At 39.2% G+C, this 12,705-nt stretch overlaps 1 protein-coding gene across 3 annotated transcripts in view; it reads right to left on the reverse strand.

Annotated features, from left to right (window-relative positions):
- Positions 1 to 3,914: 3,914 nt before the first annotated feature.
- Positions 3,915 to 12,705, reverse strand: part of phkb (phosphorylase kinase, beta) — a 61,648-nt gene continuing 52,857 nt past the window's right edge. For 2 of the 3 annotated variants that reach the window (XM_086025617.1, XM_086025615.1), the window contains 7 exons: positions 10,010 to 10,100; positions 7,652 to 7,857; positions 6,736 to 6,870; positions 6,381 to 6,510; positions 6,170 to 6,277; positions 5,166 to 5,306; positions 3,915 to 5,095 (listed from right to left, as the gene is read on the reverse strand). In XM_086025617.1, coding sequence (XP_085881743.1) covers positions 4,958 to 5,095; positions 5,166 to 5,306; positions 6,170 to 6,277; positions 6,381 to 6,510; positions 6,736 to 6,870; positions 7,652 to 7,857; positions 10,010 to 10,100 — 949 coding nt within the window. In that variant the 3' untranslated portion in view covers positions 3,915 to 4,957. The remainder of the gene's footprint in view (positions 5,096 to 5,165; positions 5,307 to 6,169; positions 6,278 to 6,380; positions 6,511 to 6,735; positions 6,871 to 7,651; positions 7,858 to 10,009; positions 10,101 to 12,705) is intronic. The other variant, XM_086025616.1, reaches the window with a different exon arrangement.

The raw sequence follows: 12,705 nt of genomic DNA on the forward strand, positions 1-12,705 counted from the left end.
ATAAGCTCAGAGCGCGCACTGGTTCACTCCACGTTGCCCTACTACGTTGCCGTTCGGAAATTCAGTTTGCACCAAAAACGGACTGCTAGTGCGCGAACGAGACCTCTTGCAGAACATCAGTTCCTCTCAGGCTCCCTTGTCGTAGTCTTTCACTTGATCTACTAAGACCTTACAATTTAACTCCTTTCGACCTTCTCTGTACCTCTCCATGAACACCCTCAAGGCAAATAATTCACATGTGGTACTCTTCCATGGCATAAAACCATTCTGTCCTGGGTCTAGCCTCTACTACTATTTCCCATGACTTCATTGGGTGACTCATCAACTTGATTCCTCTATAGTTCCCACAACTCTGCACATCGCCTTTGTTCTTAAAAATGGGCACCGACACACTTTTCCTCCTTTTCGCCGTCATCTTCTCACGCTCTAGAATTCTATTGAACAACCCTGTCAAAAACATTACAGCCACATCTCCTGGATGCTTCCATACCTACACAGGTATGTTAGTGACACCAACAGCCTTTCCATTTTTCATGCCCTTGAGTATTTTTCTGACGTTCCTCTTACTAATCGCCGCTATGTCCTGATCCATCAAAAGTGCCCATTCGATTTTTCCTTCTCTTGTTTTTCAAATTCATCAACTCCTCAAAGTGTTCTTTCCATTTATCCAGCACCATTGAACACATTTACATCCCTATCTTTAACCATTGTAATCCTGCTCCTCTTTACTGTCCAACCTGGCATACATGTCATCATATATCCCTTTTTTGGCCTTTGGCACCTCTACTGTGCCTTGTCACATTTCCTTGTATTCTTGTCTCCTTTCCTCAGTTCTGTCAGTGTCCCACTTCAGGGCTGAGGTAACGACCAATCACAGCTCACCTGTTCTCTGAAGCTGAGCCGTGATTAGTTGTTACCTGAGCCCTGAGCATCTGTGATGTCATTTTCAGTTGACAGCAAGTGGCAAAATGGCCGCCCCCTGGCATTGACAAAGACAGGTGGATTTTGCTGCTTAACTCACATTCCACCCATGCATCATTAATCGGAATGCCGTGTTTTGACTAGTGGAGGCGCATGGAATATATCCATGACAATTTTTGGTTGACTTTTTCTTTAAATATTCTTTAAAAAGATACTAGTGTTAATTACAATTACTTTGTATATGACCACGGTGAGAGATTAATGTTTACAACATGTTTGTTTTTTTTTTAAACTCTTGCTGACATCCTGCCACATGGGCCCCGCCAAAACATCAAAACCATGCAATTTTCATCAAGGAGTCCACCCTGCGATACCACATGGTCTGGTATGCGGGACGCAACTTCGGAGCAAACACTTAGCATGCGTTGATATATGAGGAAAGCATCATTTTGTTTATGGGGGAATGCGGTCTGTGATTCAGACTTTCTCAGTGGGCAAAATTTGGAAGAACATCAGTGAAAAGTGATGAAAATGAAGACAATAAATTATACCGTCTTTGATGTTTAGGAAAAGTCGGATGTTAGGTTCATAGAAGACCAAAAAAACAAAAACAAAAAAACCCAACAACTTTAGCTGAGTTGAAAATTAAACTGTCTTTTATAATCCTCAAAACAAATATAATAGTATAATTGAAAGCTATTTTTTTTCATGTTTATGAAAACATTTACTACTAAAGGTTCAGTGACGACAAAATGGTCTTTGTTTTTTATGAAATCATGAACGCTAAAGGTCCACTTAAGACTTTGTTAAAACAAGTATGCAAAGTTGATTGACCATTCAAAATAATTTGTTGAAAGGTTAAATTGTTTATGATGTTTACAGAAATATGCATTTGATGTTAGGTTCGCTGAGGGCTAAATTTCTTCTTTGATATTTATCAAAACTTGGTTGGTTGTTTTTTTTAATGTTTACAAAAACTTAGCTTTAAAACGGTTGCAAATGGTCTTTGATACATCGGGTTTAATGAAGACTCTAAAATGTTTGATGTTACGGTGACTCACCAACTATACCATGTTTAGGACAATCCCTGAACATACTGTGGGGACCTCATCAATTGTTGCTGTCTACTACTGCCTGGTGGTTGGATGTGGTACTACAGGAATTACAATCCCCAAAACAACATACATTATGGTTGTGCAAAGCAGCCATTTTTGCATTATCTTAACATAAACTAACATAGTCTATGCGAAGGTTATAAACTGCACTTACTTTCAGAAATTGCATTTGAAATAAAAAGCATACCAACCAAGAGAGAGAGAGAGCGAGAGAGATTCGAATGATCAGGCTTCTGCAGAGCTTACTGATGAGCTAATCACTCGAAGACCGAATTTGGACACCTTTGCTTAAAAGCCAAAACAGACAAAAAAACAACAACAAAAAAAGACAGAGGTTTGTTGCACTTCCCAATTTTGCCAGTAGACGCCACTAGATAACTGTTTCCTCTAAGTATACGGTGCCACGAGGACACGCAGTAGGAATGCCAGTGTCTTGCTTAATGAAATGTTTAATAGCAGATGTTGTTACCATGGCAACACGGAGTTCCTCTTTGTCATTGTCATGTAAGGGAAAAAAAAACACGTTGGAACAAGGTCGAAAGCGGTAAACAGCTGCGTCTCTAAGTGATCCCCTTTTACTGTCCCGGTCGGCGGTGCTATTCAGCCGTGATTCACGACGTTCCGAAATATGGCCCTGCTTAATATGACATGTTAATCCATGGGTGTCACCTTGGACCGGACGAGGAGTTTACAGCACCGACGTGTCAGGAGACACGAAGCATCCATGGAGGATTTGACCTGTGTGTGTATATGGCCCGAAGAGGAAACGGCGACTATTCATGTCTTTGGGGAGATGATAGGCCCTGATAATTGATGAGTAGTCACTTGTTTATTTGTTATTTCGTTTGTGGAATTATTTAGGTGTCCATCCATCTAGCCAGCTAAACTGGTATTTGCTACGGGTTTGAAAAAAAAGAAGGAAAAAAAGGCGCCCATCGCACTTCGCCAGTGATGGTTATTTTATGCGTCTTAACAGCATTCAATATTATGGATCCCCGCTGCTCGCCGGCAGGCGTCTTCGCTCCTAAAAAAAAAAAAAAACATTATCTTTGTTTCAAGGTGCACAGCCTATTAGCGACAAGAGGAAAAGTCAATTAAAGCGCTGATTACAAATTCCCTCCAGGATGTCAAGTGCGGGCGACATCGTAGCTTGGTCGGACTAAATACCTTTATTTATTTATTTATTTAACAAACTAACTGTTTTTCAGAGCTTGTGCAATCTTGTCCTCTTAGCAACACAACACTGACAGCTGATTAACAAGATGTTGTAAGATGAGTTATGTTTTGTACTTTTTTTTTTTACAATTATTATTATTAACCATGGTTAACTTCTGTTTATGACGGGTCTTCAATCCTGTTCCCCGAGGTCCGCTGTCCTGCCCTGTTTCCTTCTCTCCTTGCTGCAACACATCTGATTCAGATGATCAGATAACAAAGCCGTTTCACTTGGTAGCATGACATGACATCTGGTAGCCATATCGATATTGAGTAGACCCACAAACAATTCTCAAGGACCCATTTCTTTAAAAAAAAACAAGAAGTCTGCCATTTTGATTCGAGCGTCAATTTTAGGGTTGTTTTGCCTTTTTGTTTTGCGTCTGTCAAACATGTATTTGTCCATTTTCCACCATATTTTAACCATGTATACTAGACAGATGGACACCTAATTTCAAAATATATTGAGTTGTGATCATCACATAACTTGATAACACACTAATACATTTCTAAATCTTTGAGTTTAGATCATCACAAAGTTTGATGACTCACTAATAGAAGACTTTAATAATGTTAAGACCACTAGGTCAAACCTACTCTGTTCTACTCGCAGCAATGATTACAAATATAAATGTTGCTCAAATACTAAACAATATGCAGTAACACTTTTAAATAAGTCTTTACTTCTCCTCCTTGTATCACTACCATTCAGCAAAAAGAAAAAAATAAATGTGCATGCAAACATGACCCATTAAACATTTAACATGTATGCAAACACAATCACGCGGTTCACATTCAAAGTAGGTGATTTCTAAACATCACTTTGCTCTGGATTAGCAGCAAAACATGCTTCTGACAATCATAGGCACCATTTCAAGCAGGACAGTTATGACGATTTAAGATCTTCATTTTAGCCTGCTACAGATTAGCGTGACACTGGCTAATAGCTAGCGTTGATCTGTAAAGTCACAAAAGGGATGCGGTTGTTTGAATGTTGACTGACAACTTAACAACTGCCAAAAATGTCTCGGGAACCCACGCTAAATATTTTTAAAAAATGCCCCAGAGAATTTTGTTGAAAATATAGGCCACAAAGCCAGTTTTACTTTGCGAGATAAACTTTGTCAGGCATGATGAGACCCACAAAAAAAGTTCCAAATACTCGACAGATGGACGACACTAAATTGTGAAAGCCTTTAGTTCTCATCATTGCGTGTGGGTGCAGCTGAGGGACAAGGTCTGGTGACTCACCAGAAAACACGAAAATAACACGGCGGCCCCTGAAATTATTTCACGATTCAGCACTTGAAGCCAGTTTCACTTGCAAGATTAAAATTGGTAGGCATGTCTATAGCTTGCTTTGTCATTGCACAAAAACGCCAATTAAAGAGAAATTCGTTCAAATCTTGTCTTGCTAACCAGCCCGAAGCCTTTCTGAGATGTCTGCCGAGTGTTGAGTGACAAGGACTAAAAAATTCAGTAGCTGCCCTTAATCGCAAAATCTCAGTCTTCCTTTTTTTTCATGCTAAGTTAGGCTTGAAAGACAACAAACAAAACGACTAACTGATTGGCTAGTCGGCCCTACCCTTTCGTTTCCCATCAACCACATATTGTTCCTCCACGACTAAAATCCACTCAGAGATTAGTGCATGTCCTCATCTAAGCAAAGTAGCAAGTTGTGTGACGAAAAACAAGCGTGCGGGCTTCTAGCTAACAGAACACGGGTCGTCCTTGCAGGGCTTCACGTCCCCCTGCAGCAAAAGGGTCATGACGGCTTTCGTCAGGTAGCTGGAGGTGCCCCTCCGGCCCACAGGTGGCGTGTTGTAGAAGGCCGGCATGTCGTTCTGGAAAGGAATCGGAGAGAGGAACGTGATCAATTTTGAACAAATCGAAGGGCGGCAGAAGGATTCATACCTGCTTCCCGGCGCCTTCCGTACAACTGTGATCCCGTTGGAAGTCGGCAAAGGCTTCCGTGACCAAATTGTCCAGGTCCACCTTGTCAGCAAAGTCCACTTCCGGGTTTCTCTCCAGCACGATAGACACCACCATCAGTAGCTGCTCGCACGGAGACAGATAAAAGTAAATTGGGAACTGACGTTAAATTGTCCATGCATTTATTTTTATTAATTTTACCACATGGTGTTTTCTATTTTTTTCAAACAAAATTAAACTCACCTATTTAAATGCTTACTTTAATATTTTAAAAAGAAAATTTCATCGTGGTACTTTTTTATTATTATTTGACAACAGCAAATATTTGCGCTTAATACATTTTATTTGACCAAAAAAATGAACATATTTTAAAATAATCTGAATACAAAATTGAATGAGATTTAATCTAATATTCCCCATAACTTCATTTAAAGAACATTTTAAATCGGAATTACCTTACAATTATTTTTCCATGTTTCATTATCTTTTTTTATTTTACATTATTTGACAGCTGTAATTGTTTGCAGTTCTTAAACAACATGAAATAAAAACATTCATATATAAAAATAGAAATTATATTTCTTTCAATAGGTATTAATATAACATTGTCCACAAATTAAAATATACAGTATGGTATCAGAAATACAGTGATTTTTTTTTTTTTTGTAGGTATAAACATTTAAATTTTGTGATGTCTTATTTGACATTATAAAAAAAAAACTAAATTAAATAACTGTGATTTCACATAAATAGAAAAGGGGAATAAATATAAACATGGCCATAAAATAATTTTAACATGTAAAATCAGATAAAACTGTGATTTAATCTTTGAAAATGTAGTAATTGTTTTTCATGAGTTTAATTTCCCCACCGCAAATATTAGAACAATTTCAAACCAAGTTAATTAAAAAAAAAGGGAATTAAAATACACAATTCCAGTAATTAATTTGGATTAGATATAAACAAACAAGCATTTAGTTGTTTACCTCCACGATGGTCTGTCTGTATTCGGGCAGGACGATGCTCTTCAGCGTGTCCTCCACCAGCAGAGAGAAATTCATCTCGTACATGGTCATGTCAGACAGTGTCGGTTGCTGCAAAAATGTATAAAAACATAAGAGATGATCAACCCTTGGTCCAAGTACTCCACCACAAAGACTCCATATAGCGCTACAATCCAGTCTCTGCAGCAGGTACCTGCGGGAGGTGTGTCCCGCCGACCAGAATCCCGTTGGCCGTCCTTTCCAGGATTTGCCAAACCCGGTCGTAAAAGCCCAAAGGGGTTCTGTTCAGCGAGCCGTCGATCTGCCGGCGGTGGAGCCAGGACCTGCGGAAGATGAGACCAGACCGAGTTGAGGAAATTGTCTTCCCGAGTTGATGAGACAAGATGAATAGAAAAAAAAAAAAAAATACGTTAATGAAATCCCCAGAACGGTTCAGCAGATAGTGGAAGATGGATGTGGACATGTTAAAAATAATTAAAAGTGGAGAGGATAACACAATGAGGTTTCAGATAAGGAACGCAGCGCAGTTGACGCCCACATGTGAGTACCTGCCCGTGTGCTGAGGTTGCAGCACGTCCAGTAGGAGCTGCTTGATATCGCTGGGAGAAAGCTGGTAGATGTCCTGTGGGGGCATGTCGCCCGCTCGGATTCTCAGCTCCTGTTTCATTGCCTGGACAATCCACCTGTGGACAGCACACATGAAGAAGGACATTGCGGAGCACCAGACTAACATCAAGTTCATTATGGCACAACACTTTTTTTTTTTTGCTTCAAGCGAACTGTCAACGGTTCTTGTGCGGGGGAAAAATTGCTGTTCTGTACGTTTGAGATTGGTGTTGTAGTGGCAATTGAGGTTGAAATGTTTATGTCTGCCATCTAGTGGTGAACACTGTTATTACTACTTAATTCATTCACTGCCATTAATGAATTTATTTGTCTTTTCACAGTCCAGCCATTCAATGCCAGGAACTTATTTGTAATTTTTTCAAAAAATGTTCAAATGTTAGGGTAAAAGAGGGTCTGAAAATGCCTGGCAGTGAATGAGTTACAGCCGCTCAACTACAGAAAAAAAACTATTTTCGCAAATTAATTGATGACCACTCTCTATTTACAGCACGTCTTGAAAGACTATCTGGCAAAAAATGTCACTGGCTGCGCACTGACTTGAACTCGGAGAAACAATTATAGTCCTACAGTACTAGATACACTGCACCATAATTGCTCTTCAATGTTGCCCATTAACAGCATGTCTGGAAAAACTCCGAAGCTGGTCAAAAATGCTGCTGCTCGAATCATGGCTATAACCCGGAGAAGAAATTTCATTCCCCATTACTAGCAGTGATGCGCTGCATTTCCTCATTAATGTTCACCATTAACAGGATGTCTCTGAAGACTCACTAGCGCTTCTAGATTGCTGCTGCGTTAGTACGTACTACAACTAAGAAAAGAGATCATAGAACCAACCCGACTCGGATCTTGAGCATGCCGCTGAAGAGCTCCGGGCTGTTGGAGATGATCCACCCAATGTGGATGACCAGCTCCTGCTGCAGGACTGCCTCGCGCTCGCCCCCTAGTGGGCAGCACTTGCTGTAGATGATGCCCTGGATAACGCTGGGAGACAGCGGGTTGGATATCACCTCCTCCTCCTGGCCAAACACGCCCAGGGTCACCTGGGAAAAGACCCGTCTAGAATTAAGTTATTAAGTTAGATGTCCAGTGAGGGGGGGGTTGGTTCACGCCACGTACATGCAGCCATCTCCATTCTCCATACATTTTTGCGAGTGTCACAAGCCAAATCCCCATCCTACAAATTCACTGACAGCAACTCAAAACTGTTCCTTTAGAGTAATCACGCTTTGTCTTGGTGAAATTCATCATCAATGGTGAAATTCATCACCGTCCCGGACTAGGACTAGGTGAAGACATCAAAGTCAGCACTAGAGTGGCTGCATTGAATGATTTACTCTTCAATTGACTGTTTTCCATTAACAGCAAGTCCCTAAAGACTCTCCAGATGGTCTAAAAATAGTGCTGCCCAAGTACTGACTCTCAAACTAGGAGATCATAATTCTTTAGCGCTAGCTTCACTGCACTGCATTTGCTCTTTAATGTTCCCCATTAACCGCAAGTCCCTAAAGACTCTCCAGCGGATCCAAAATGCTCCTGCCTGAGTACTGACCAGAATTAGATAAGAGATTATAATAATGCAGTCAGGTGCGCATATGGCATTTTTGAACTGCAGGTCAACAAATGAACTCAATAAGGTATTTTTCTCTAATTTGGGCTTTAACTAGCACTCAAGTACTTATTTTTGTAAAACGCTACGCTAGTGGTTTCAATTCGAGATTTTCTGGGGGGAAATCTTGGCTTTTGCAAAACTTCAGAGTCAGGTTTATTTATGTGTCAACTCAAACGATATGATATACCGTATCACTTTTTTTTTAAATGCATAAAAAGATGGAGTGCCAGTCGAGGTAGATGAAAAAAAGGGGGATATAGGGGGCTCACTCTCACTCATTTGAATGGAATCGACACGTTATTTGCGCCCCTCGCGTAATTTTTCCCACAAGCTTCAGTATTTCATCCACTAATAAATCTAAAATGTAAAATATTGTTAAGTGTGCATGATACTGTATTTCTATCGCTGGGCGGCGCATGGTGTGAGGCTGTGTTCCGGCGATCGCTTATAACCCGGAAATTGATTTTTCGCCCGTATGAAAGCTTCCGCGCACTTTACTTGGCTATAAATTGCGACGTAACCACAGCGTGCAACTGTGATTCATATTTTGAATTTTAGAGAGGATTGTGAGTCATTCTGTCAATAGAGAACGTTTAATGGGGAATCTTAATAGTCTTTGGAGAGTTCTTCTTGAACAGAGAATATTGAAATTCTGTTGCCCGAGTACCGATCCGAACTAAGAGAAGAGATCTCCAAATTTGCAAGCAGCTTGTGTCGAGGCAATCTATATGCAGATGCACACCTTTAGCTACTTGAGCATAATGAAAGGCTAAAAGTGCTCACACAGGTATAAAAAAAAATAAACAACTAAAAGAAAAATGAGGCTAGATAAGCGATGCTCTCGAAAGGAGGAGGCTAATCTGCAAGAAACACTTGACGCCAGACGATGGCAACGGCAGAAGCGCTCTCAAAGAGATCATGAGAGCAGCGACGAGCACGTACACGGCCATGAGACGTGATGAATAGCGAGTGCACATGCGGTGACCAGACGTTCCCGCAGGAGGAAGCCGCACGAGGAGCTCCAACGTGATTTTACTTTTCTTTTTGTATTTTTCTCAGTGAACATTAAAATGAACAATTGGATAATCATAGAGCCAATCAGTCATCGTTGTGGTATTAAGGCAACACTAGGGGGGGGAAAAAAACGTATGAGAATATAAAAATACCAAAAATAAAAATGTAATCAATAAAATAAACATATAACTACAAAACAGTGCAAATTGAAAGACATGTATAAAAAAACTAAATTAGCATTTACAAATGCTGTATGAATAAAAAAAAAAAAAAACTAAAAATCATAACACTAAATGTAAAATGTAATCAAAACAAAATAAATAAATAAAATAAAATCATCTTTTACTTTACAATAATCACTTCTGCTGCGTCATCAAACGATAACGGCTTTAAGAAATATATACGATATTGTAACGTAGCCCTAATCGTATGGCAGGTCTCAAGAGAACATTTTTGACTTTTACTCCTAAAAATCCAACTTTATTCTCATAATATTATTACTTCATTCTCGTGATTGAACACATTTTTTTCCCCCCCAGTGTCTCCCTGGTGCCCGTGTGTCCACTTACCTGCTTGCCATGCACTAAAACACTAGTAATACTGGGAGCAAGGCTGTCCACCAGCTTAGTTAAGAGACTGGCGGCAAGACGGACAACGGACCTAGTGGGCGAAAAGACATTGGGCGTCAGACAAACAACACGGCTCCCACTGTTGCATTAGCGGAGCCTACAAGTGAGGTGCTAACAATGTTTATGGCCACATAGAGATATAAAACATACCTACATTTTACCTACGTGTAAGTTAGCGAACCAACTCACATCACACACCAAACCAACAGTGGGCAGCATATTAACAAACCCCGATGCTAAAAAGAGACGAAAGACGAGAACTGTAGTGCTCTCTTTTTTCCCAGGAAATTTTGAGTGTCGGACTGGGATTTAGTAAATTGAGTGAGTCTGCATGCATTCTTCCACCTCTTGAGTTTCTGTTTGCGCTGCTGTCTTTCTGCACGGTACAACCATAACATCATTGACGAGCTTTTCGTAACTTCTCATGCAGTTATTGGACAGTCTAAATGTCAATCAAAATAGGGAACACTGCCTTTCTTCCACACCGGTTTACGTGTTTAGAATATTGGGCCAGGAAAGATATTCAAAGGAAAAATAATAATTAAAAATTTAAAAAAAATCCTAAAATAAAATGTGAATGAAAGGAAAACACCTAAAACAAAATACTATTTGACAATATTTGAACTTGAAATTAAATATTTTGTAGACATTTTTGAAAAGGCATTTTAGTGAAATAAAAAAAACATTAAGATACAATTTACTACACTAAAATCCAACTTGATTAAAATATACAATAATTAATATTTTTAAATCAAATGCAATGCAATAACTTTTGATTAAAATAACATTTGCTAAAATGAAATACTAATAAAATACAATTCAATATAATACAATTTCATTAATTAAAGTGTAATTTTAATAATTCATCTGAAAATTTAATAATATGAAAAAATATTAAAATTAATTAAAATACAGTTTCAAATAATTAAATACATTACATTTTTTAGCGCCAAATATTAAATTCATCTTCTCGAAGTAAGCAAAGTGCAATTGAAAAAGAAACGGAGGTGAAATGCATATAGCTAATTTTATTCATTGACTTTTATGACGCAATCACGCAAAAAAGAAACAAACTTCAAAGGACGGTTCATTTCTAATTCAAAATTATTGAAATTATAATCTGTTTTGTAACTTTTATAAAACAATGACTTTTTCAATGTTCACTCATGGGGCTACCATTTAACACATTTTTTCCGGTCTCCTGAAAATTGAAAATCAACTGAGTGACAAATGGCAAAATATCATTTTCAGCCTCACTGAAAACATAATGAATGAATGAATAACAGAGTCAACCTGCCTTCTCCAATTATTCATGTAAAGCAGATCACTTATACTCCATATTTTAATGTTCACTCATTGTACGGAATTTGTTAAATTGGTCGTCAGAGTGCCTCCTCTTGCCAGCCTCTGAGGGTGAAATGCCGCACACGTTGCCACGGGCAACCGTGGAGCCGAAGCCATCCTCACAGAAGAAATTAAATCATTCCAATAATAAGCCAGGATGAATGATGAATGTGCGCGTATGTGTGTGTGTTTGTGTGTTGATATTCAGCACGAGAACACAAAAAGTGCATTAGATGAATAAAAAAGCAACAGAGCCACAATGTTTATGAGGCATGATGTGGTGTCAATCCACCGACACTTTGTTGGCCAACCTATTTCAAGCTTCACTTGCTAGCCAATGTTAGGGAAATGAGAAAGTAAATTGAACCCGAAGCGTTGATACCATTTCCAAGCAGGGCTAGAAAGAAGAAAAAAAAAAAAAAACAGCCTGGGGGCTTTCTCCTGCCCTTCTCTCTTTGGCGTAATCACATCTCGCTGCTGTGTGTGCAAATACGCCTTCAGCCAATTAATACAAACGGTATGCAGTGGTACCTCTGCTTACGAACGTCTCTTCATAGGAAATTTTTCAAGTTACGAAACGCCTCAACAGGAAAATATTGCCTCTTGTTACGAAAGAAATTTCTGGATACGAAAGGTAAAAATACAGTATGGGCTGCTACTCGCAGCTCCAGAGTTTCGTGAACGCAACATACTCATAGCTGCTCTGCCATTTGGCTAGCCTAGCATCTTCCTGGCATCCCATTGGTTAAGAGGGACCTCTTCTGTGTGTCTCTGTGTGTGTGGATAGACAGGTAAATAGATAGATGGATGCGGCGTGCTCGTCATTCGCCCCTCGGGCCATGAGGTGTTCCGATAGTTTTATGTGAATTAGAAACGAGGAAAAGAAAAAAAAGGAGAAAATCGTTTTTTTTGTCCATACAAACAAAGCAAGAGATAATAGAAAAGTATGAAAGGGGGATGCGTTTGGTTGATCTAGCAAAAGAATATGACCATAATGTATCGACAGTCGCCACGTTATTAAATCAGTTCTTTATAAAATGCCAGGCAAAAAACACCTGAGCGAGAACATGAACTAGAGGGCAAAGAGCGATGAGGACAGCAATTAAAAGGTGAACGACCATCATTTTTATGCTTTACTCTATTCTTTGTTTCCTACATTATGCACAGCTATAATTTATTGTGCAATAATCTAATTATAACATGTATTTGTTACATGTTTTGATGCATTTTTATGCTTTATAAAACATTTATGTCTGAATATTGGGGGGCTTGGAACGGATTAGGGCATTTAC

This window comes from Filicampus tigris, chromosome 3, assembly GCF_054856515.1.
Source record: "Filicampus tigris isolate MCC_2025a chromosome 3, RoL_Ftig_1.0, whole genome shotgun sequence".
NCBI classification, from domain to species: domain Eukaryota; kingdom Metazoa; phylum Chordata; class Actinopteri; order Syngnathiformes; family Syngnathidae; genus Filicampus; species Filicampus tigris.